Here is a 27,613-nt window from a genome sequence, read left to right as displayed (position 1 = left end):
GTGCTGAAGCTCTGGACAGCACTCACTTCCTTGCATAACTGTTCTAGGTTTATTTTCTTGATCCAATCATCAGTTTTCACATTTTGTTGTTGATCGACACCAGTGTCCACCTCCGATGGTGTTTCTTCTTTGGACTTTTCTGCTTCTTTGAGTTTATCATCTTCTTTGTCATCTGCAAAATTTAAAAAGCAACTTCTTATAACAGGAATAATATTACTTTTAATTTTTTAGTTTTGTACAATTCAAATCCAAGTGCAAGACATTTCTGTGTGAAGAGTGTAACAATGACAATAATGATGCTTCTGTCATTATTTGGTTTTGCCTTACAAGCAAACAGCTTTAGAGGAATAGAATGAAGAGAGAGACAGCCAATACAATGTTCAAGGACACTGTCAATAAAATCAGAGGAAAATAGCACTCAACCGAATGTTTCATGTGCAACACAAAAAATCTAAGGAAACAATTATAACAACAAATTTGAGCAATAAAATAAAAATACATGCCTAAAGAAAGGGAAGCACCTGGAAGTAAAGGAGGAAAAGGAATGAAACTTCCTGTTTTGAAAGAATATGTGGTGTTATTTTAGTGATTACAAAATTGAATCATATTTACAAAGAACTTGACAGTATGAGCCCACTTATCAATATTATGTTACAACCCTCCTGGACACGCACCGATTTCATTGAGAATGGTATCATAAAGTGATTGTGTTCTCTCCTGAGGCATGCTGGTCCACAACTGTTGTAACTGTCAAAAAAATGGTTCAAATGGCTCTGAGCACTATGGGACTAAACATCTATGGTCATCAGTCCCCTAGAACTTAGAACTACTTAAACCTAACTAACCTAAGGACAGCACACAACACCCAGTCATCACGAGGCAGAGAAAATCCCTGACCCCGCCGGGAATCGAACCCGGGAACCCGGGCGTGGGAAGCGAGAACGCTACTGCACGACCATGAGCTGCGGACTGTTGTAACTGCCCTCGATATCCTAGATAATGGCCCTGGGATCGAGTTGACATCTGAGCTGGTACTGCACATAATCTGTCAGTGACAGATCTGGGTATCTTGCTGGACACAGGTGTAGCACAACATCACACAGACAGTTCATAAAGACATGTGTGGATGAGCATTGTCCAGTTGGAAAATGACACCACGATACTGTCACATGAGATGCAACACATGAAGATGTAGGATGTCCATGACAAACTGTTGTGCAATCAGAGTTCCCTCAATCGCTACCACTAGTGATCTGAAGTCATACCCAATGGCTCCCCACATCTTGACACCAGGAGTAACATCAATGCAGCTCTCCAAAACTTTGGAAGAATGGGTCCACTCTGTAGGCTGTGCCCATACTTGCTGCAGTGAAGCTGAACACAATGTGACACCATTTATCAGCAATCTCTACTTCCCAGTCACAGCACCGCTCCCAACACTGCCATTTGAGTTATGTTGTTAATGGCAACCTATGCATGGGACAGTAATTCCATAGTCCACACTCTGTCAGTCTCTGGCCAATGCTATGGGATGAAACAGAATATTTCAGAGAGCCCATTATGTGTTATTAGATGCCAGGCCCTGATGTGAAGGTGTTATGATGTGCCTGGTGCTCAATATGGCCATCCTCCCTTGTGGTGGTAAGACATGGCCAACCAAAACCTTGATGATGAGTATGCCTTGCATTACAATCCCATGCAGTCCAACAATGAGCCAGTGTCACATCCAAATGCACCACAAATCTGTTTGTGCATCATTTAACCAGCCAGTCTAATGGAGTACCACAATACAGCCCTTTTGAAACTGTGATGATAATGCTGTCTCACACGAGTAAGTGGCATCTCTATGTCCTTCACAGTGATCATTCAACATTTGATGCTATTCACGCCTCTTTATACCCTACCACTCCTGGTAACATCCTTAAACAAAACCAACACTAATGCACTCTGGTGGCCATCCTACCAGTCACAGAGAATTGCAGCTCTTATCATTTATGTATCCGCTGATGGTGCGCACATGAATAAATTTACACTGATGTCTGAGTAGTCTTTTGGGTGATTCACTTTTTTTGTCAGGCAACGTATATAAAAGTCAGAGTTGTCCTCATCTGAATACTACAGTTCTTACTAGGAGATTATGTGCCTCTGTCTTCTTCAAAACTCTTAACTGACTTACCCAGTAATTATAAGAGGCTACAGTTAAACAATTAGCTGTACCCTGGCACAACTAGATATTTTTCACATTAGCAAATCACTGCCACAGATGAAAGAAGCAATAACTGATAGGAGGAAATCCTACAATCGACCAATTTTTAGCAGGCATCAAGTCAGCAGTGTTTCAACTTTAAGCTAGTAGTTCTCACTTTGTATTCTTTGTTTATGTGTTGTAAGCATATCATGACTATAGCTATGGTATGCCTAACATGATAACACACTGTGCTACAAATGAGTATATCAGAGACAGTCATTTGCTACCACAATGTCTCAGCAAACACTGGCCATGAGAGATAGCATCAATTTGTGGGCCAAAATGAAGTATCACATGAACATACACTGACTGGCACTAGCCCCCCAGACCTAGTGTTGGAAGCACGGAAGAGACTTACAGATGATGAGTCATATTTCCAGAGGCTGACTGACTCCATGCCTCATCGGATGAAGCAGGTAATTGGACTCACATTTACTCTGCTGTTTGCACCCTGAAGTCCTAGTGTATTGCAAAGTTACTATCTCTAAGTATAAGCCTGTTTATCACCCCATTTCATGCACAAAATTGAGCCTCTAATTTAGAATTCGTGGGACTGTTTAAAAAGCATTATCTCCATAAAACAGAAACCTGGTGGGCGAATAGCTTAAGCCAAGTAGCAACCTCATTTTTGATTACAGGGTTACATGGAGGCATTCCTCCAGATGTTTGTCGTGTGAACTGCAGTGGGGGGCTTTGCATTATCCTGCTGGAATACACCATTTAGTACCCCCTTCTCTGTTGGTTCATTACAGCCACAGGATATTGGCTGGTACATAAGATCTACGAGCTCATATGAGTTGGTGTCTAAGAACCTTATTGTAATGCACTGATTGTTTACCTGAAGTTTATTATGCCTCACCAACATATGAGCTTGGTAGATCTTTTTTTCTGCAACTCTTTGTATCCGCTTTATAGTGATATACTCCCGTGGTAAGCAGCACATGTTTATTAGTGACCATGTTTTTAGTTTATTGGTATCTTATACGGTACTTTTATACTTAGGACAATGAAGCATTTAATGCTTCCATATAATGCAAACTAGTGTTACCTATTGTCAGCTACCACCTTTTAGCCAGTTAGTTTTTAGACCCTAACTGACACATTCCTCAATTCACTTGTGGGAATTCAGAATGTCTTGACTACACCTGATGAGTATGATTAGGACCCGGTTAGTTTATCAGCGTGTCTGTGTTGTCCTTACTTGCCCATACAGTTCAGGGAGAATTTTATAATGATCTGACTAGAGACGAGTTTTGATGTTCATGGAGATAGATGATGATACTCGCTTTATGGGTTTCAACTCTGACAATATGGTGGTCTTCACACACTCTTTTACCTATTATTTTTTTCCCCGTACCCACATTCCCTATAGTGACACAACTTGCTGTGTCTTAGTATTTAAATGGTCAGGCATCTATAGATAGGTCATGTATGTATGAAGTTGTCAGCTGTGAACTTAGTGGTCTCGCCTTGTTTACGTAGGATTTGACTTTCTTGTTGATTTGTTTCACTGTGGTAATGCTCACCTGTTAAGTGATATAAAGGAAACCTATCACATCTTTTATTCTGATTTACTGTACAATCAAGATAGTTGTGAATATTCTTAGTGTTTGTTATGCATGCTATTTTCTCGTAATATGTCGACTGCCATTGGGTTTCGCGTCCAGTTATTTTTGATGCTGTGACAACTACTACTTGTCTTACCATCTGTGATATTGCCTAGGCTATAAATATGCATACTATTGTATTTCATAGCTTACTGTGTGACATTTTACTTTAAATGAAGGTTGGTACTCATATGTACTAGGTGGTTCCTCATATAAAAGAATTTTATAGGATTTTATTACTGTAACAAAAAATAAATAAAAAAATAAGTAACAATAATAATAATAATAATAATAATAAAATGACAAGTTTTGTTTTTATGGAGCTCTTGATTATACACTGCCTAGTGCTGATCTTTTTAATAAATTTACAAGTTCCCTTGTAAATCTGTGATGTTAAATAGTTTTATGACTAACAAATATGTACACATGCTTTGTTCTATTGTGCTGGATATACACAGAGGTTTGGTTTAATGCTGCTAAAAAACACAGTATACACACATGTTTTAGTCTGTTGCGCTGGATGTACACACAGATTTGATTTAACTCCAATGCTTTCAACATCTTTAAACTTAAGTGGTATTATGATTGTCTGTCACTTCTTGTAAGCTTGATTTGTATACCCTTATATTACTACATGATTACTCTGTTATTATGCAGGGGCCTCAAGATGGCAAAATGAGTTGCTGAAACTGGTTGATTTCAAAATAAAATATCTTAATGTGTACAAGCTATTGGTAAAGTTTATTGAATTGAAAAAAATTTTGTACCCTGGTCATGAAGGATATGTAAATAGGGTTTACAACTCGTACCATATACTGGTGAGAATTCAGCCACTCTTCCACAATCACCAAATCAGTTCTCTTGTCATATTCAATAGCTTCCCCATGATTCCAGGAATTGGGAGAGGCAGAGGTCTCAAGAATAGCTGCTTCTTGTGACCTTTCACCAGATTATCAAAACACGCGCTGGTATCAGTCCAACCTCCACAAAACAGAAGTACAACTGATCACTGAACACCACAGAATATCTACATCTACATACATACTCCGCAATCCACCATACAGTGCGTGGCGGAGGGTACCTCGTACCACAACTAGCATCTTCTCTGTCTGTTCCACTACCAAACAGAACGAGGGAAAAATGACTGCCTATATGCCTCCTAATCTCTCTTATCTTATCTTTGTGGTCTTTCCGCGAAGTTGGCGGCAGTAAAATTGTACTGTAGTCAGCCTCAAATGCTGGTTCTCTAAATTTCCTCAGTGGCGATTCATGAAAAGAACGCCTCTTTTCCTCCAGAGACTCCCACCAGAGTTCCTGAAGCATTTCCATAACACTTGCGTGATGATCAAACCTACCAGTAACAAATCTAGCAGCCCGCCTCTGAATTGCTTCTATGTCCTCCCTCAATCCGACCTGATAGGGATCTCAAACGCTCGAGCAGTACTCAAGAATAGGTCATATTAGTATTTTATAAGTGGTCTCCTTTACAGATAAACCACATCTTCCCAAAATTCTACCAATTAACCAAAGACGACTATCCACCTTCCTCACAACTGCCATTACATGCTTGTCCCACTTCATACTGCTCTGCAATGTTATGCCCAAATATTTAATTGACGTGACTGTGACAAGTGCTACACTACTAATAGAGTATTCAAACATTATGGGATTCTTTTTCCTATTCATCTGCATTAATTTACATTTATCTATATTTAGAGTTAGCTGCCATTCTTTACACCAATCACAAATCCTGTCCAAGTCATTTTGTATCCTCCTACAGTCACTCAACGACGACATCTTCCCGTAATAGTCAAGGTCACAGTTAACTCTGGCTCTACACCATGCAAGTCTGTTGTCTGTGGAAAGATGTGATGTTAAATGGAGTATGGCAGTTCCAGATCCCAACCCAACTTCCAGTAATCTGTTCCCAATGGTTTTTGGTGCATATGCCTGTAATTTCTGACCATATTTCAGTTGTTGTCATCTGTTAATTCATTGGAACCAGTTCAATAATCCTTCAATCTTCTTGTGGAATTGACTTGTGGAAGGACCCATGTCCATTCTTCCTGCTACAGCATTGACCTGCGTCCATCTAATCACCATTCATTTTGCAGTACTCATGCTACAGCAAACTGTCTGTGTGACTTGTCAGTACGGTGCAAGTGATTTGACCTTTCTCAAAGTCCTACAGAGGGTGATAAGCTGCATGTACTCATCCTCTGGCCCAGTGGAAAGTCCCACTAAAATTAGATTCTCCCAAATTTCTGTTTTAAAGCATTTGGTCAAGGTGTTCATGATGTAGCACAGCCCATATCCAATACGGTATATAAATGACAACCAGTGTTTCTAGCAATAGCAGGCACTGTGGTTCAAGCCCTCTATAATACTTCTTATTACACTTTACATTAAGTTACGAAGACACATTTAACAGTTTGAGGATAGGCTGTAGTATTGCTTTCTTCTTGGGACACTTCTGGTGTAAATATAACAGTACTGACAGCAACACAGAAAACACAGTGTGCCACTGGTCTATTCATTTAGGGTACCTCTGATGCACAGATTCTGACTTCTAAAAGGTCAAAAGGCATATTTCCTGATCAGCAACAACTACTAAAACTTTAATTTCCATGAAAACGTTTAGTAATAATATCACAAGTAACAGCTCAGCCAGTGAGTATGAAAAAATTAGTCAGTCACTATACTCTAACAATCTGTTTACATTTGTAGAAGAGCTTCAGTGTTGCAATCAAATAAGCCTTTCAATATGAAATACTCTTACTGCTTACTCACAAACTATTAAGGATACTTTCATAACAGAGTGTATGAGGTGTGACCAAAAAGTAATGAGAATACTTTAATTTTGCAGGCAAGAGTATACATGTGGTGTAAACATTTCAAAGAGGGTTGAAAAGACACTGAAGATGACTGCCGCCCTGGATGCTCCATCACGTCAATTACTGACAACAGTGTGGAAGAAGTAAAGAAAGTGGTGCTGGAAAATCACCAAATCACCATCAGAAAGGTTGCTGATGATGTTGGCATATCCTTTGGCTGATGCCAAGCAATTTTATCAGAAGTTTTGGTTGGTTGATTGACTTGGGGGAGGGGACCAAACAGCGAGATCATCAGTCTCATCAGTTTAGGGAAGCATGGGGAAGGAAATTGGCTTTGCTCTTTCAAATGACCCATCCCGGCATTTGCCTGAAGTGATTTAGGGAAATCACAGAAAACATAAATCAGGATGGCTGGGAGTGGCTTTGAACCGCCATCCTCTTCAATGTGAGTCCAGTATGCTGATAACTGCGCCACCTCACTCGATCGGAAGTTTTGGGCATGAAACATGTAGCAGCGAAGTTTTTTTCTGAAATTGTTGAATTTCAACCACAAAAGACATCACATAGACATCATTCAGGAATTGCTGAATGAAGTCAACAATGATCCAGAACTTCTAAAGAAGGTTATAACAGGTAACGAAACATGGGTATATGGACGTGATGTTGAAACCAAGGCCCAATCGCCTGGTGAGCTTCCAACTGTTTTCTTTGATTACAATTGGAAAGTGCATTATGAATTCCTGCCTCATGGTCATACAGTCAATAAAGAGTAAGTACCTGGAAGTTACACTGATCAGCCAGAACATTATGATCACTTACCTAACAGCCAGTTTCTCCACTTTTGGCAGGCATAAGCACCGTTATGTGTCTTGGCATGGAAGCAATGACGCCTTGGTAGGTAGCTAGAGGGAGTTGGCACCACATCTGCTCACACAAATCATCTAATTCCCATAAATTCTGGGGAGGGAGGGGGAAGGGGAATGGGGAGGGGGAGGGGGAGGGGGAGGGAGAGAGGGAGAGAGAGAGAGAGAGGGGGGAAGGAGGGAGAGGGGGGGTGCACATCAATTGAAACACACCATTGTGTTCCTCAAACCACCCCACCTCACTCCTGGCCTTGTCATGGGGTGCATTATCTTGCTGAAAATGCCATTGCCATTGGGAAACATGATCATCATGGAGGGATGTACGTAGTCTGCAATGGGTGTACAATACTCCTTGGCTGTCATGGTGCCTTGCACAAGGCTCACCAGACCCATGGATGCCCACATGAATGTTCCCCGGAGCATAATGGATCCGCCACCAGCTTGTCTCCATCCCTTAGCACAGGTGCAAAGGAGCTGTTTCCCTGGAAGACAACAGATTTTTGCCCTCCCACTGGCATGACAAAGAAGGTATCGAGATTCCTCAGACCATGCAACACATTGCCACTGTGCTACCATCCAGTGCCAATGGTCATATGCACATTTCAACCAAAGTTGCCGATATCATGGTGTTAACATTAGCACGTGCACGGGTCATCGGCTTTGGAGGCCCATTGTTATGAGTGTTCATTGCATTTTGTGTTGAGACACACTTTTACTTTGACCAGCATTAACGTCTGATGTTAGCTCCACCAGAGTTAGCCATCTGTTCCATTTTATCAGTCCCTCCCAGCCTACAATGTCCACACCTGTAATGAGGAGTGGCCGCCCAATCCCACGACGTCTGGACATGGTTTCACCTTGGTTTTACCATGTGTTGAGGGCATTCACAGCAGCACTACTCGAACATCCAACAAGTCGTGCAGTTTCTGAAAGCTCAGTTTCTGTCAAGCTCAGATAGATTGAGTGCCTTCCCTGTTCTACAATGGACAGCATGCTCACTGATACTACATACACTGTGTGTGTGCTGTTATTGCCTGGACAGGTTTATATTAATAGCATGTTTAGTTGTTCTGGTTGATCAGTGTATGTGCCATTTGTGTGAAGCAATACAAAGAAAACAACCAAAATTATGGCAGAACCATTCACAGAAATTGCATCGTTGATGAGAGAAAAACAGAATCGCTGAAGGAGATGAACACCATAATGAAAAGTGAGTTCCAGAAGTGCTTTCAAGATTGGAAAAAGCACTGGCACAATTGTATTATATCTGAGGGGGACTAATATGAGGGGGACAAAGTTGGTGCTGATTATGATGATGATGATGATGATGATGAACAAACAAATAATGATTCTTTAAGAAAAACAAAATTCCTGTTACTTTTTGATCACACCTTGTACAGTGTAATATTAACCATTACAGAAGGCTTGACCCAGAGTCTGGTATTGCTAAAAATGCTACCTGCTATTTTTCATGCATAAATACACAACTGACTGCTGTAATGTATTTAGGGCATAAAGTACACAGTGCCTGCAACTATTATTAATACTTTTGTTTTTGAAATGGAGGTCTATATGATCAAGAATGAACAGAGATAAATGTTGAATTTATTTACACAGTTAGCCTATCTGTATTGGAACATTGTTCAAGAACTGTTTTCTCATTTTCTCATAGAAATGAATGTCACATTAAACTTTAATGTACCAGCTGTCATAGGACCTTATTGCATTGACTGATAGGTGTGTTTGATGAGTGAAATCTGTAAGCACACCATTAAGCCTGTGCTAGACAATGAAAGTACATAAGTCTAGATAACTCAGCCTGAATCCAACCCTTGCTTCAGTTTCAACGTGCTATCAAAGACCAATACACTGCTCTTGTCAGGGAAATTGATTTCAGAGTGGCAGTACGTATTTACAGGTTCATTTCCCATCATGAATACAAAAGTGTCAAGGAATTGGAGCACATATGTGTAAGAACTAGAATTAGGTACATTACAAAACTAGTCTCATTGCAAACATGTGTTTTTAAAGGTGATGTAGCTGAAAAATTCTTCTTCAAAAAATGGCTCAAAGCACTATGGGATTTAGCATCTGAGGTCAACAGTCCCCTAGACTTAGAATTACTTAAACCTAACTAACCTAAGGACATCACACACATCCATGTCTGAGGCAGGATTTGAACCTGTGACCGTAGCGGCCACACGGTTCCAGACTGAAGCGCCTAGAACTGCTCGGCCACGGTGGCCGGCATTTTTCTTCATTTGCCAGGTAGCTGTGCACAGTTGGGCGCTAGCTACAGGATACCACACCACAAACAAAGAAATGCCTGCATAAAGTAGACTCTGCCACAAATAAAGTCAAAAATCTGTTGTAAATGGCAAAAGATAATATTTTCAAGTCAAATGGTATTTTCCTCAATACAGAAAGTACTGGTATGCAGGGTGACAATTATTAAACCATGTGAAAAAAAAACATAAATTAATTACAAACTACAGCATGCACACACTTTATTCAACATGTAAACTTCACTACAGATATTATATCTAAAAACAAAGATGATGTGACTTACCAAACGAAGCGCTGGCAGGTCGATAGACACACAAACTAACACAAACAAACACACAAAATTCAAGCTTTCGCAACAAACTGTTGCCTCATCAGGAAAGAGGGAAGGAGCGGGAAAGACGAAAGGATGTGGGTTTTAAGGGAGAGGGTAAGGAGGGGGAAAAAAGGACAGGTATACACTCGCGCGCGCGCGCACACACACACATATCCATCCACACATATACAGACACAAACAGACATATTGAAAAACCAAATATGTCTGCTTGTGTCTGTATATGTGTGGATGGATATGTGTGTGTGTGCGAATGTATACCTGTCCTTTTTTCCCCTTAAGGTAAGTCTTTCCGCTCCCGGGATTGGAATGACTCCTTACCCTCTCCCTTAAAACCCACATCCTTTCGTCTTTCCCTCTCCTTCCCTCTTTCTTGATGAGGCAACAGTTTGTTGCGAAAGCTTGAATTTTGCGTGTTTGTTTGTGTTAGTTCGTGCGTCTATCGACCTGCCAGCGCTTCGCTTGGTAAGTCACATCATCTTTGTTTTTAGATATATTTTTCCCACGTGGAATGTTTCCCTCTATTATATTCACTACAGATATTGTGACATGTTCAATATGCCTGTCATCATTGACAATAATGTGGTGCGCACAAAAACTGAAATTCTGCATGACTTGCTGAAGTAATGTTAAATCAATACTGTTGATGACCTCCTGAATGGCTCAGCAATGGTTTTAGGGTTATTGCTATACACCTCGTCTTTAATACAGCCCCACAAAAAGGAATCACATGTGTAGAGATCTGGAGACTATGGTGGCCAATTAAGGCCAATGCCAGTGGCCTCAGGGTAATGCGCACCCAGAATGCGGTTCCGAAAGTGCTCCTCCAGGGCAGCAAACACTCTTCTGCTTCGATGGGATCGAGCTCCATCTTCCATGAACCACATCTTGTCGAAATGAGGGTCAGTTTGGATAATGGGGATGAAATCACCTTCCAAAACCTTCACATACTGTTCAGTAGTCACTGTGCCATCATCAAAGATTATTGCACCAATTATTCTGTGACTGCAATTTGCACACCACACAGTCACCCATTGATGGTGAAGAGACTTCTCAATCATGAAAGCAGTTTCTCAGTCCCCCAAATTCGCCAGTTTTTCTTGATGACGAACCCATCCTAATGAAAGTGGGCTTCATTGCTAAAACAAACCATACAGCGCATACTAACTGCCATCACACACTGCAGCCAACCACGCACTTTGAACGTCCTAATACAAACTGTTCAGAAATTATGACTGTTTTATTTCATATAGTTCAGTAATTGTACCCTATATTTATACTATGTGCAATATGTCCTTTCAGCCTCAAGTGTACCTGTAAGACACTCATCAGTGCCCTGAATGCAGATGTGTGTTATTGTCAGTTTGAAACTGGATGCTTGACATGAACTCTGAATACTTCACAAGACACACTATTGGTCTGATGATGTCTAAAATATTCATATTGTATGTAATATTATGACCCCAATAATGCAGTAGGTGCATACTGAGGGAGAAATCTGTTTCCAGCAGGAATAGTGCTTAATGTACAAATTAGTAATGGTGGAGAAGTGTTCTCCAGAACAAAAGGGTATTGCTTGGTTCCACTGCACTTAGCCTCAATCTCATCAAAAACATAAAAACAAAGAGAAACTGCATGATGCCATAAAACTGAGATGATAAAACATAATGGTTATTCCTGTTGTTCCATGATTAACACCACGTCACAACATAAAGTGAATTTTCCGGGCCTGTATTTCTATGTTTCAGATGATGGTATAAGTTTATTTCTGTGTTTGTAAAAGTTGTGTTCAGTATGCTGAGTGACTAGGAGCTATATTTCCTCACGCTCATAATAACAAGCATTACTCACTATTATGAGCAGCATTAAACAATCTGCAATATGGCTGGCTCCTGTATAACACAGTAAATAATTCCACTTTGATTCACAATGAATTGTTGTTTCAAGTCTGCACATGACAATAAATATAGGTGTTCCACCTAACTATGGCAACTGTAACAACAATGTTAAGTTTGAAGTGAAATGAAATCAGTTCAAAGGCCGTTTGGTTCCTAAATACCTATTTGCTTACACAACTGAAAATCAGTTGAGTGACGTTTTCTACAAAGTAAAATGCTTGCTAACATTTTTAGACATATGACCATATACAGTAAACCTCACTCAAAACGGAATCCCAAGGGACTAAAATAATTTTCCATATTGGACAAGTTTCTGGATTACACAGAACTTACTAGGCTACATAAACTTTGTCAGGTATCACGCACAAAGGTATAAAGTTTTGAACATATTATCATAGTATGTGCACCCCTGCACAATAGATGTTCATTTACCGTATATTGTACAATAGAACACTAGACAATTACACTGACTGATAAATAATAGAGCTGGTCGCTGTGGTCGAGTGATTCTAGGCACTTCAGTCTGGAACTGTGCCACTGCTATGGCTGCAGTTTCGAATCCTGCCTCGGGCATGGATGTGTGAGATTTCCTTAGGTTAGTTAGGTTTAAGTAGTTCTAAGTCTAGGGGACTGATGGCCTCAGATGTTAAGTCCCATAGTACTTAGAGCTGTTTTTGATAAATAATACGGCATTTCTGTATTTTTACTCCAACTTTAAATTCGTTTATTGTTGTATCTAATACACATTATTCCTATGTTTATTTGCTTTACATTTCACTTTTTTTGCCACATATAAAGGAGGGAAATCTGTACGAATTTCTTTTTCAAAATTGTTTTTTCTACGCTGTGTTTTGCTCTACACTATACGGTTCCAACAGCATGGGAGAATTTGTGTGTACTGTAAATTGCATAACATCATTTACACATGCAATAGCTTCTTCAGGAAATTAATTTTTCTTGGGACATAATTTTTGTTGTGACTCGCCGATCTTTCAAAGAGCCGCCACACAGTTACATGCGTCCCTTACATGCGACGCTGTCTGCCAGCCATGCAGCAGCAGCGCCACCTAAGCGGCCAGCCAGCCAGCGGCCGCTAGACTCAGACTCAGTTCTGATTTGACTGTTAAAGTAAGTTTGACTTACTTTGTTTACTTGATCTGTGACTTACATGTATTGTGTCGTCTTTTAAGTATATTTGTCCAACTTGAAGTTATAACAATTTTGTTCCTTTTCTTCATCCTGATCATTTTCTGTGTTGCAGATTCCTGTTAAATTTGTTGCTGAGGTAAAAGTGGAGTGAGCTGACAGAAAGTCATAAATTTGAATTGTGTCATCTGCAGTACATGAAATGTTTTGCATTTTAATTAATTAAGCAATTACTGCTGCATTTCCTTGAGCTTCAATGGCCACAAAAGCATCTTGTTCTTGAGCTTCAAATCCCACTTTGCTGAAGCACTTGGTAACACTTTCGGACTTCATTTCCCTTACTGCCAAGCCAATCCAATTTACTGCATCTAGGACAGAAACTGACCATGCAAGAGCAAATGCACTTTCTGCTTTTTCAACACAAAGAATACAAGATTGCATCTACAATCACACATAATGGGACTTGAATGTGTAAATAACCCCTGGTCCATTGGTTGTAGCAAGAAATAAGCCAGTTTCATGTTTGATAACTTGACTTTCGGGTGGCATGTTGCACTGTATTGAAAAGGAAAACTTGGTAATTTCCTGTTTTCATTTTGGCTTTGGACATCCCAGCCATTCTTCTGTAAGACTGCACACCATCCATGCCTTTTTATTTGTTTTATCATGTGACTAGAAGGTTACTGATGTCTATGTTTTCGAAACAACGAGGTTTTGCCGCCTTTCCAATCACCACTGGCTTCCCCTTTACATGTAATACGTTTCCACACAGCAGTACAGTGAGTCTTTCCTTGGACGTTTTCCCACCAGTGCATTTTTCACCTCAGATTGCTAGAGATTTTGAAGGCAGTGCACGACGAAACAGACCTGTTTTATCGCTCTAAACACATCTTTCGGGTCATAATCCACAATTAAGACGTACAGTATTGTCTTACATTCTGTTGCTACACTTTCCTACTCATCCTTAGATTACCCAAAAAGTTCATCCACGCGATGTTGTGCCTAGCTCTGAAACTGTCCAGCCTTTCCATGTATGCCTAAACTCTGTATTTCCAAGCCCTTTCGCTCATTATGCAACGTGGGTCCAGACAAAGGTAAGTTACTTTCCCGTGCGCTTACGAACCATTCCCACATTATTTCATTAATTTCTTCATTTCCTGTCTTCTTCGCCTTCCTTTTCATTTGCCCATCTCTAATCATCCATTAATCCAGTATCTTATTCTTGTTTCTTAAAGTATCGTAAATTTGTGTTTTATCGCATTTGAAACACAACATTATTTTGTGCACTTATTCTCAATCGTCTCGATTACCTCAAAGTTTTCATTAAATGTAAGTGTTAGCAACATATACTTCTCATTCAACATCATTTTATCGCTTAAAGCACTACTGATCAACTGAAACAGACAGAAAACAATGCAGTTAGTGCATTTCTTTGGAATGCTTGACCTTGCTGGGTAAAACCATTGTTTATCAGAACAACATTCACCTCTTTCACTGCGCAATTGCAGCAGTGTCCACAGTTGCACTACAATGTTCCAGTGTGCCCCCCACTCCCCCCTTCCCCCCTCCCCTGTGTCAATAACAATGGAGAACCAGAAACCCCAACAGAGTGCTCACGAACGAACCATTTCCTTTGATGTACCAACACTATGCGTTAAATTGTTCATTGTTGCACAGAGTAGTGCAGTTTGATGTCCACAGCACGTATCCTCTTTTCTTAGTTTTGCGCCATTAGCAGCATTGTCAAGTGTGTTAAAAGTAGCGTTCTTGGAGAGTCATAAATAATTTTCCACATTACACAATGAATTATTAATAAAGTCTTAAAATTTGTGTTCCATTTCCGCTTAAGACTCATTCTGCTTCATAAGAAAAAATTAGCATGTAAAAGTGTATTGAATGTATTGGGACTGAAATACTGCTACAATTTGGGCAGATTTCTGACTTATACACATTCCGCATTGATCAAGTTTTACTGTATTTTTATGTTCTTCGTTTGACAAGTGATCTTCAGACAAATCTAAACATCTATGATATGATTATCTTTACAAGAGACTGAAATTGGAAAACAGTTTCTTTCACAACCTGATTTTTATTTCTCAATACATGAAGATTTTGAGCACATGAAATATTTTATCATTGACTGCTTGTTAATTCAAGCATTTTTGGGAAGATGGAATTATATACATTAATAATATACTCTTGTGCATTTCCTTGCATTATTGGTAGATGTTGGTAGACAATGTACAGGAGTGTTCTCACACAGGAAAAAATCTACAAGTTAAATTGGGAGAACACAACAGGTAATGATGCATGCTATACAACCAAAGTACTTGTTTGGAAACTTTCCATTCAGAACATCACACTCTGAATGTGCCAAATATGAGAGCCAGTCACAATGCTGATACTGCATCCAATCTTAATCATACAATGGAATGTCTTCCAGCAATTTGTTAATGTACAATTAAGAAAACAAGTGTGTTTGGGCCCATTAAAAATTCTTTTGATGAAATATGCTCCATTTTTCCCCAAGTATAACACTGAATATTTACATTCCAGAGATATTAGTGAATGACCTGTCAAAAACCATCTCTGATTTTCTCCTACCCAGTAATTCCTTTGTGTGCATTTACTTTTCTGTGACTCATAAAAATGGACTCATCACCTAACAACACTTTGTTGAAGAATTTTCTACCAGCTCATGGGTGCCATTGTGCCAACTCACAAAGAGTAAAATGATTGTGAGAATCATTGGCTTTAAGAACCTGATGCAATAATATATCTTAAGAAAGAACACAATGACAGTGGAGAATTAATCAGACAATGGATTTTGAAATGTCAGCTCCAGCTGCAGTTCGCTGACTACTGGCTTGAGGATTCACCTCTACAGCAAGCAAACAGCAATTACGTCATCTTCAGGTGGGTGCTGATTAGCCCACTTTCATTAAATAAGTCAACCACGTTATTGACAGTGGAGCAAACTAGATATGACTTATCAGAAAATTTATGAAGCTGCAACAGTTCTGCATTTTGAGATATTTGCCTCGCTTTATCACAGCAAAAGGCTTGCTTTCTCACATCAATCTTTCCTGTCTGATCACATATTTTCACTTTCCACTACTGGACTTTGTGCAGCTGAGTCAAAAATACCAAGAGGATAATTTACTGGACAAGCTAAACCATAAAAACAGATGACTCGCCACACACATCGAGTGCAGGAATTGAGTGAAAAACCATGCCATAGAAACAATTTGGAATATCGAAGCACAAATATAGTCTGTCAATCGCAGAGTACATAGTCCATCAAGAGAGTCAGAATCAGTACCAAGTCACAAGATATAGTTTGAATCACACATAGCAATCGAGATATTGATAGAAGTGCAATCATGACATGAAGCGCCACCAAACAGTCGGACGTAGGCTAAAGCAAGCACCTCAGTTTATGCATGTTTCATGTTTTAGCCATTGGTGACTCTGTTGCAAGACACTAACGAATCTGCTTCAAGGTAATCATATCAGACATGCTGAGGTCAGTATGAAGATCACTTGTCAGAAGGTGAATGTAAAAATATGGAGATGGAGCCTCTTTTTTATGCTAGTGATCACTGAATGTTTTCAGAATATGTAATTCAAATGAGTTTTGGAAGCACAAGCTTATGGGGATTTTGGAACCAGACAATCTTTACCTGAACAATTTTCTTGTCACATTAAGACTAACACAGCTACCGCAGATGCCCGAGTTAGATGGAACACTTTGTATATTCATAAAGTGTACTAGATAATGCTGATTAAATTTTGTTATACAAATTTTAGAAATTTTTTAACACTTTCTGAAACCTGTCCAAAACACCTGTTTTGCTAAAAATGTAAAAATTATTCAGTACAAGGATAGTTACCTCGATTGAGTTTCTCCATCAAAATCTGTAGTGAAGTTTTTCCATCTTTGGCACTTGTATGTGGTAGTAGTTCCCGAATCTGATTCAGGCGCTCCACCAGACATTCACTCACCTACAAAATATTACACATTACGATAAGAGGGAAACTATATTTTTATGCAATTAACAGTTAGAAACCATACTATATTGGTCCTACCAGATGTGTCCAGCTTTCCATGGTGTTAAGTTTCCTAATGAGTGAAACATATGATTCCGACAATACTGCTGCTTGAGGTGCGCACAACGGCTCCCCTGGGAACATTTCCCTTGGAGCCCCTCGTACCTGCATGTCTGTTATTTTGACCTGGAATAACATCACAATTATATGAAGAAAAACAATTACACAAAGAACAATAACATGAATTGGGTAGTTTGTTGATCAAGGAAGGTGAAAAACTCTAAGCATCAATCAACATTTCATCCTTGCGCAAGAACATTTCAGTATGTGAGAGATGGGTATAACTGAGGTGAAGAAAGAAGGTAGAAGGATGTCAGACAGGAAAGTTGATACTGATCAGGGGAAAGAAATATGTTGAGCAACCATGGTGATTTGAGAGAAAGGGAGAATCACCTTTATATATCAGAGCATTAGAGGGGAAAAAACAACAACAATATTAATGAACTACTTATCTGTTTACTTGATCTAGAATGTCAAAAGGAAGCTGATATACTATGGCTGTCTGAGCATCATACCAATACACGTATCCATGTGTTAAACACAGATACTATAAATTGGCAGCTCATTTCTGTAGGAGAAATATGGCGGAAGGAGTAGTTGTCATATGTGTGAAAAATACAATTAACTTCAAATTTACTGATATCAGTACTTTCTGCCTAGCTTGCTGCTACTGGAAAAGTAACTTATAATTGTTATGGTATGTTTATAAGTGGACTAGGATATAATAAGTTTCTAGAATTCTGAAGAAAAACTTCACACTATATCCATTATATTCAAAGATAGCCTAGAACACTTTTAGAGGCAATCAAATACAGGCATGTGGAGTGCATCTATCATGGTACAAATGGTATGTAGTAAATTTGTAGGATATAGAGAAATTATTTGCTAAATTATGTGTACAGACTATGGTGAAAGCTTCTACTTTAAGTCACTTTGACAAGGAGCAGATTGTCATAGCTCAACCACAGGGTACAAATTTCATAAAATTGTGTGATTTACCATAAGTTGATGTGACCATTTTTAGCATCTGAAGAAAGTACATAAATTACAATGAAATCACTAGCACATGACAATGTACTGAACACACATGCCTTAACCAGAAATGTGTACATTGAAAGTTTGCCCATCTACAAAGGGGCACAAGTAAAATACTCCACATTTTTCGGTTATATTCCATTTTGGTTATTTGCTCTGATTATTCAACAATATTTCTGTAACTTAGTTATAATTTACTTGTCATTTCTCCAGCATTTTAATTTTAGACTTCTGAGTGGTAAGTTAGTTGAAATGAATGGAATTCTTGGTATGGATACTGGCTTGCCTTTTTCTTTTCCAATTAATATTTCCACTTCTATCATGTTATTTAGAAGCTTTCTTGTGAAGGCATATCAAGAACATAAAGTGATGTTAGGAATTTTATTGGAAAGTTTCATCTTGGTTAGTAACAGATTTATAAGTTTCTTTTCTTTCTCTGGCATCATATCCTGTATGCACCAAATACTTGTTAAACTTATTCACTTGTTGCTGCTAATATTGTCTGCTCACACAACCATTGTTTGTTTATATTGTTTCCCTCTATACTCAGATACACTTTTCAGAGGGGTTATTCCTTTGTCTTTATGATGCTGACAACTTATCTGTTAAGACAATTTTGCCATAGTCCAGATCAATGAAATATGTGCTGCTTGCAATATTCATAAAAGCTCATGAACATTAAAGAACAACATCAAATTTTTTCCACCAAAAAACACGCTGAAGAAATGAAACTGTGGATGGCTTGGTACCATCATGATGAGATGACCACTTCAAACACTCATCTCTCCACAACCACAACAGTTACCACTGGCACAACTACTATAGTGCAGAACAGGGGAACCATGGATAGCACAAGATGCAAAAAGCCAGTGGTTGACATGGATGGTTTACATTGCACCTAAAAGTATTCATTTTATTTTTTCTCACCAGCTGACTTTATTTGTGTGCCAGAGTTGTGCATTTAACCATTTGTGGTAAATATATCAAGGTTTTTTGACAAAGGAGATTTTTCCTAGAATGTAAATACAGAGAACTGGCAATACAGTGAGTTTATTACAAAATTTTCTTGTTGCTGATTGCATAGGTACTTTTTTCATTTTTATTTTTATTTTAGCCAGCCAGAAAGGGATGTTATGTTATTACTGAGTGTTCCAACTAATATACACAGTTTTCAGAGTGTTTACATCACTTGGTTACCTGAAGATTCCGAACGTGTAGCAGCGACTACCCAGTTTTTTAGCAGTTTCAATCTTTGGTGTCCTGACTTAAGAGTACTGTCTATTTACATTTCCAAAAACTTCAGCTCTGGCACTTTTTCAGTATCTTTTCGATTAATTTTTAAGGGTTCCATGTGAACATGGTGGTTCTGGATGGTTAGAAGTGCACATGAGCTATGAGGGGAGACTTTCAGTTTTGTCACTAATCTTGTACTTCATTTGTAGAGATGTGTCAGATTGGATGAGCAAACTGCTGTATCTGGACACACAGACTGATTGTTAGATACAACACCCCAGTGGGTTGTCAGTTTGCAGGCCTTCTGGTGCTGCATCACCAAGGAACAACTGCAAAAGTTTAGGATAGCCACAACAATACAGCAGGCCAGGACAACAACAAGAGCTGCTTGTTATTATCAGAAACTCAGGATGCCACCACTACCTGTGCTTCTCTTGCTGACAGGCGAAATTCCTATCACTGACAGGAGGTGCAACCGGCACGGAGCTATTTACCGCAACAAAGATCACATGCCAGAAAATAGTTCACACTGTGTATATCTGTGGAAGCAGTACATAAGCTGGTGCACTGCCACAGATAGCTAATCTACATCAGGAGTACATTTCGGATCTTACAGTGACAGCTCAGTGATCCCTCATTCAGAGTACACTCCCCACCACTGCTGCTGATGAGAGAGGACCTATAGTCTCAGCAGACACCGACCTGGGATTTGACTAGCTGGACTTTATTCATTGTGCCTTGCAGTCCCAGCCTAGACCTTGGGCTATGCCTCTGTGTTAGTGCAACACCACAGACTTCTATCTGGACTGGTATGAAAATCAGCTATAAGATTGTTCCTAGATACTTGACCTTCAGGAGGTTCTTGCGCTTTCTATAACAAACTAATCAATCTCAGGTGGCTTAGTGAGAAGTGGATTCATTATGAGTTTTCTGGAGTAAATGAATTATTACTTTCTGTCTACTTGGCAGCTATTATTTTCTGTGTGTACTATACCTGGTCACAAGTGAATTGGCAACGAGGCTTAAGAACAAGTTTTTCCCACGTTCTATTGCATAGATATTGAGCCTCCCAACCATTCCCCTGTTTTCCCAGCTCTTGTCTTACCAATGACTGACCCTTCCATTTCATTCTGGCTCTGTTATCTAGTAGCGTCACTTATCTGGAACATACAATTCACTAGCCATTACCTGTAGCTGATTTCACTTCAACTTCAGATCTTGCACGGCCAGGTCTACTTATTTTTTCCCTTTGACCTGACCTGTGTCCCTCTACTGTGTCTGTGTCTTTTTCTCAGTTGTTCATATGCCAGCTGATTTTTCTTCAAGATTTCACTTCCTCAAAGTGTGTTTTGGGTTCTATTTCCTCATACAGTACTGCAATTTGTCATCTGTCATGAGTTACCTCAGGATCTTCATTTGCAAACTGTTCTCATGTTTCCCTGCATGATCTACATTGGCATCTGTCCTCGTGTTCTTCAGAGTTATCTTCATTTCCATCTACTCTCATATCTTCATGCACAACCTTCATTCTCGAAGGCTCTCATGCCTGATACACTTTCCAGTTATTCTCAGGTGCTTCACCATTCTTCCATTCTGCAGTGTTTGATTACATCCTCCTGTTGGGCGTGTGTCTAGACTGCCTGCCATGCATCACCATTTTCACAATGATTCCTGCCTCTCATCCAATGTAAATGGGCAAAAGGGACTGTTCATCCATGATTCTCACCCTAGTATTGATGTCTTCTTGCTTCCTGTCCCATCTTGTTTGGTGGTGAAGGTTCCACCCATGCACCATTGCTACATTTCATATCAATCCTTTCATGATGGGGTTCCCATTTTTCATGTTATCAGCACCCCTTCATTGGCATTTTCCAGCCTTCTATGTGATGGTCCAAGTTCAGGCAATCTCTCCAGTACTTGGGGGTGCTCATGGGCAGTGCACACGTGTGTTTGCCTGCTGACAACACTGCCAGACCCCCCAGTCCCACCTCCAAAGAGCACTCATTTCATTTAGAGGCAACTTCATGACATTGTCACTGCCGGTTTTGCTGCACAACTGTGGGTGATACCTTCCATTTCGAGCCCCCCACCATGCCAGCTCTGTCCAAGCATCCATGCTAGTATTGCCTTAACTGTCATATTTCTTCCCAACCTGTTTAGTCCTCCTCTTGTGGGCCTTCAAGCCCCTATGACACTATCAATACTCAAGCTCTCTGTCCATCCTCCAGGTTCTACCTGTGCTTTTTGGCACACTTCGTCCCATTGTTTACAATGCTCCTAGCTTGTCGCTTCAGCAGCGTCTTTCTCCTCCACCCATGGTTCCAAACCTTCTGGCTCCAGTCCAATTGGTATACCAGTCCTTTTATTTCATAAATGCCTTTATGTATTTTATGAAGCTTCCTTCCACTCTGCTGCATTCATCAGCTGGTGCCTGCTGGTTGATCCACCACTGCCACCACTGGTACAAGGAACTTCTCTCTGCTGATCCATCACTGTCCAGGGTCTTGAGTGGCAGACCTCAGTGCCACAGTCAACTCCCCAGACGCTGGCAGTCAAAGTGTTGCCCAGAGGAGGGGGAGAGTGGTGCCTGCAGAGTCGCTGCCACCAGTCTCTCACCGGTTGAGACAGCCAACAACCTTTTCTTGATGGAAAGGGATGCTGTACCCTGACACGCAGTCTGATAGCAAGATAATAAGTCCAAACCAGTTGCTGACTCACGGACACAACAGTTCTGGATGGCCACAACAACACACCGGGCTAAGACAACAACACCTACTTGTTATTACTAGAACCTCAGAACATGGTCACTGCACACTCCCCTTCACCGATAGGCAGCGTTTCTATCATCCATAGGAGGTGCAGTCGCTCAGTCGCTCATGTCTACTTATCTCTGTGAAGATCACGTGTCTGAAAATAGTCTGCACTGTGTATATATACTGGCATACAGCCACAGAAAGCTAGTCTATGTCAGGAGTACATGATGGGCTTTACGCCAACTGCCCAGTGGCACCTCATTTAGAGTACTCTCCCAACCACTGCTAATCTAGGAAGATTAGATTATACGCAGTTTTGTTCCAATTGATTCACAGTGAGGAGATCCTCTGGAATGTGAGACAAGGAACTTTCATCTTGGCAGACATCGACTGGCCAGCTTGGGATTCAACCAGCTAGACTTCATTCATTGTGCCTAGCACACTACTATCCCCGCCCCCCCCTGGCCTTGACCTTGGACTACACTTCTGTGTTAGTGTATCACTATGAACTTCTATATGGAACTGGTGATGATAATCAGTTATCAGACTGTGACCAGAAACATGATCTTCAGGAGTTTCTTGTGTTTACTGTGAATAAATCATTGCAGTTTTATTATTTTATTATTATTTTCTGCCTACTTACAGCTGTATTTACTGTGTGTACTGTAACCAGTCACAACACAATTTTTGTCATCTTCAATGGGAGATTTAAAGGAAGGTGACAGAGAAAAACAAGAAGAAGAAAGGGCCCAGTACTGAGTCATGTGGGGCTCAATTCAGTGATGAGAGAGATGCTTCTGAGCATCCCCCTCCCTTTCATAACTAGATCTGATGGATAGTTGTGGGATAAGAAGGCATTGGAAATACTGTTGATGAAGGTGTTGAGATATTTGGTGGCAGAGTAGATAGGTTAACTGCAGACACCTAGGCCGTAGGCTAGGAAGGATTTGAAGCGGAAAGAATGTTAGTTGTCAAAGTGGAGGTACTGGTGCTTATTATAGTAGGAGTCGCGAACAATGGCAGGCGAGTTTAGGCTCATTCTACACACCTATGTCATGCTTTATCTGACAACCCATGAGTGTTCAGGAGTTTTCTGAGCATTTTCATGTGAATTTTGCAGTCAATGAGAGCATTAAACTTGATTGAAGCGGGTTATTTAAAGAATTTTTATTCCATTTGTTGCAACTCCTCATCAGTGATGGTGGTGATAAATGACAAATTCAACACAAGCAAGTGACACACATAATTTGCAGGATAAATTCTTACTTTTAGTGCAAAGCATGTGTACGCGCTTGCCACAGCTGTTGCCTGGAACTGGTAACAATGTGACTCCTTCCACTTGCACAAATTGCCATCATTCATGTATCGAACTACTGTTGATTTGATATGGACCCAGTTTTGGTGTGTGCTTCAGTGAGGTGGAGGTCAATGTCAAGGAAAGTATGAGATGGAATCTACTCATTGGAAAAATGGAGGAAATTTGTTGATCTAAGAGAGTGGTCATACTGAGTGATTGAATAAGTATGAGGGTTGTCACACAAGTAAGTTTCCCTATTTCACAAAAAAATTTACACAATTTACCATGTTGAAATAATTTTACTGGCACTGTACAATGTGTCTGTTACTTTCCCACACAGTCAACATGTTTTCCATGTATTTTTGGTAATGTGACAAATTTTTCCAGACCAGTGCAGTAAAAAGTCAAGTCGTGTGTTTGTAGCCAGCTGTTCACTATTAATGTGACTTCATCATCAGTGTTGAAGTGCTTATGTCCAAGTTGACCTTCGAGTTGGAGGAACCTGTGAAAATTCTTTCAAGCTCCACCTGGATCATTCGAGCTGCATGAGGTTGACCATTGTCATGAAGGAAGATAACTCAGCAATACAGAAGTCCAGGCAGCTCACAGATTCCTCAACGCCTTACAGTACCTCTCTGCATTCATTGTGGTGGTGTGGGACTCTTAGTGAATGAGCAAAACCCAAAGATGGTTGCCATAACTTTCCCTACTGAATGTGTGACCTTTGCCTTCTTTGGAGCACTTTTGCCAGGTTTCTTCCACACCGTGTCCCACTGTTTTGTCTCAGCAGCTGAATGATGGACCCAGGTCTTGTCACCAGTGACAAGCCATTTGAAGAGCTGATGTCCCTCTATCGGAAGCATTTCTGAAAACATTCTGTCCAAAACCATCTGTTGCTGCTTGTGGACATCACTTGGTGAACATGGCACCCATACTGAACAGCCGCTCCGGTAGTGACAATTGTCTTTCAGGATCTCTGTGAAGTATTAGCACCCAACTGCTGCACCAAATGATAGCCACATTATGTGCTGTCAATGGTAATGTGACAATCTTCCTCCAAATTATTGCAAATTGCAATAATGGGACCATCCTGTGTCACTGAGGTGAGCCTCCTGTGCGTTGTTTGTCAAGAATATCATCATGCCCTTCGACAAACTGCAAATCCCAATGTCAAACTGTTTGAATGCTCATATAGCCTACCCCATATACAGAGGTTAACTCAAGATGGATATTGTCCGCAGATAGTTGTTTTGCTGCTAAAAAAGAATAATGGAGCACTGCTCACAATTGGACACAATTTGTAGTAGTGTTGTGTAACTAAATGCTAGCTGGCAGTGTACTAGCAAGATATTGCAGTACGCATCATAAGCACATTTGAGCGTTGTCAACACATACCAGTCAAACTCAGCAGGCTGCACACATTATAGGCACAGATAATGTTGCAGCAACATAAAATAGGGGAACTTCCTTATAGTATTGGATGACCCTTGTAATAAGGTCATAAAGATATTCCATAAGAAAAAATACTTGCAAAAATAGCCAATCATTAAGTCATATCAGGTACGAAAGACTCGCATGCCTTAAAAACACAATAACGATAGAAATAACTCACCTTCTCTCCCGGATTTGTACTATAGAACATGACACATGGGTACAATTCTGTTGCATCAACATCTTCATAGGCTAGAACAGGTTCTTCACCATTCTTGCCAAAGCTAATAGTGCAAGCATCCATATCCAAAACAACTGTAATGTAATCACCTTGCGTGAAACTAGGGAGGCACAATGGAAGCTCACCATTGTGATACAAGTTGCCACTGCAATAAAATGTATCCAGACCAGCATTAATAAACAGTATTTATTTGATGCCACAAACAGTTAAAATACATAGAAGTTATCGTGAAATCAATAAATAATCGGTGCATGTAGATAGTGTCAAAAATCTGTATTTTCCTCACTAAAACTTACAATGTCATCATAAATCAGAGTTTATGTTAAAATCTGTAGCAAAGAGTGTAAGATAAATCATACATCTTTATTTGTAATGAGGTCTATAGATCTCGTACACAGACATTTTGAAAAACCTTACAATTCTGATATGACATATGGACGACCATATAACTACATGGTCTTAGCATTGTTTTATATGATTTCATTTTTTCCATTGCATTTCCCCACTGTTATCCATTATTCAACAGCTTCAGAAATATTGGTTGGGTGATTGATTTGGGGGAAGGGACCAAACAGCGAGGTCATTATTGGTCCCATTGGATTAGGGAAGGATGAGAAGGAAGTCAGGCGTACCCTTTCAAAAGAACCATCCCAGCATTTGCCTGGAGCAGTTTGGGAAATTACGGAAAACCTAAATCACGATGGTTAGATTTGGGTTTGAACTGCTGTCTCCTCAAATGCGAGTCCAGTGTGTTAACCACTGCACCACCTCACACAATGAGAAATATTCTGATAATTGATGTTTTATATCTCAATATTACTTCACTATTGAGATGGAAAACAAGCCAACAAAGCTGTTCTTTCACGTACACAAATTAATATAATTACAGAACAACATAAGGAAAAAAAGAAGAGAATGTCATATGGGTTGTGCTTCAGTAATCACAATGCTGAAATAATTTGAAATGTAAAGCACCTTTATTGTGATGTGATGATTTATTTAACAAATGTAGATCCTACCATTATCTCAAGCCTCACAGTGGTAAAGACTGTTTCATCATTATCACAAAGATGTTCCACAGAGGACAGGTGTTCCATTTCATTGTACAGCTTGTTATTTAGAAAAGGGTTGTGATCCCATCCACACTGCAGTGGCATGTCATGTGCGTTCTCCACCTGGACCATTGTGATGTTTCCTGTACAAAGATTTCTGGCCTGCCATTATGTGTTTTGGCAGGGTATTGACAATTAGCTCATGCCTGTTGCATCAGCCTGCCTGCAATATGCCATCCACCAAGTGGCACCAGAGGCCTCTCTGGGAGCATATTCATGCTGATTTTGAGGGTCTGTTCCTTAACCCCTGTTGGCTTGTAACAGCTGATTCATTCTCAAAATTTCATCCCATGATTTGCTGCCCATACATGCCACCTGTGTCCGTGGCCCTCGGGAAGATTTCTTGTCAGAAGGAGTGCAGTATACTCTTGTGATGGACAAAGGCCCACAGTTTGTGTCTCAACATTTTGAAGATTTCTGTACAAAGAGTGAAATCCGGTACCTCCCTTTCAACCCCAGACATACATTCAAATCTCAGATGAAAAAATGTATCATTCAATCTTCTGTCAAGGAAGCCCTAGATTCTTGCGATCTTACAGGTTCATTGGTCACCAACCATAGTATAGCACAGCTGCTTCATGGCTGTGAACCACATACACTACTCCAACTGCTCCAGTTGGCACCCGTTCACCTGCTAGCGCCTGTCCTGCAGTGATTCGATCTGTGCTCCACCACAAGAGCTCAAGATTTTGGCCAGTGCCTTAAGTGAATACCAGTGGCCATCTGTTGCTGCTGAGTCTGTTACATCTGCGTCGTGTGCATCTCCAATAACTTGGTGTCACAACCCTATGACTAGCTCCGCCCACGTGTGAATGACCATGTGCCGGAGAACCCTCTGCCCCTGCAGCTGTCTCCACAATCTGCACCCCCCCCCCCCCCCCCAACATGGTCCACGACTCCTCCAGCTCCTGTGACACCATCATTCTGGGTGCCACTGCCACCAGACAGAGTAGTCAGTGCTGGGCCACCTCCAGTTCCACAGCCTCTATCACCAGTGCTCCCTTATGGTCTCTTGCATGGGAGAGAGCACTGCGCCTGTCCACACTCGTGCCATTTCAGACCATATTCTCCTGTGAGGGCATGACACCTGCTCCAGCAGTTGTCCCCTTCTGATCAAGGCATGAACACTTTTCCCCGTGAGGGAAGGAGTATTGTAATCCCACAGAGTGATCATGTGTAATCAAACAG

General features: G+C 40.3%; 1 protein-coding gene across 1 annotated transcript in view; it reads right to left on the bottom strand.

The window, feature by feature from the left end:
- The window catches only part of LOC124621816 (probable E3 ubiquitin-protein ligase HERC1), a 766,600-nt gene that overhangs the window by 402,962 nt on the left and 336,025 nt on the right, over window positions 1–27,613 (bottom strand). The window contains exons 29-32 of the mRNA XM_047147255.1: window positions 25,254–25,458; window positions 17,303–17,449; window positions 17,107–17,218; window positions 27–172 (exon numbers count right to left, since the gene is read on the bottom strand). Of these exons, the coding sequence (XP_047003211.1) occupies window positions 27–172; window positions 17,107–17,218; window positions 17,303–17,449; window positions 25,254–25,458 (610 nt within the window). The remainder of the gene's footprint in view (window positions 1–26; window positions 173–17,106; window positions 17,219–17,302; window positions 17,450–25,253; window positions 25,459–27,613) is intronic.

The sequence above is a fragment of the Schistocerca americana genome, chromosome 7 (assembly GCF_021461395.2).
Source record: "Schistocerca americana isolate TAMUIC-IGC-003095 chromosome 7, iqSchAmer2.1, whole genome shotgun sequence".
Lineage (NCBI taxonomy): Eukaryota > Metazoa > Arthropoda > Insecta > Orthoptera > Acrididae > Schistocerca > Schistocerca americana.
The sequence above is the reverse complement of the archived record's forward strand: the minus strand, read 5'-3'. Positions and strand labels throughout refer to the sequence as shown.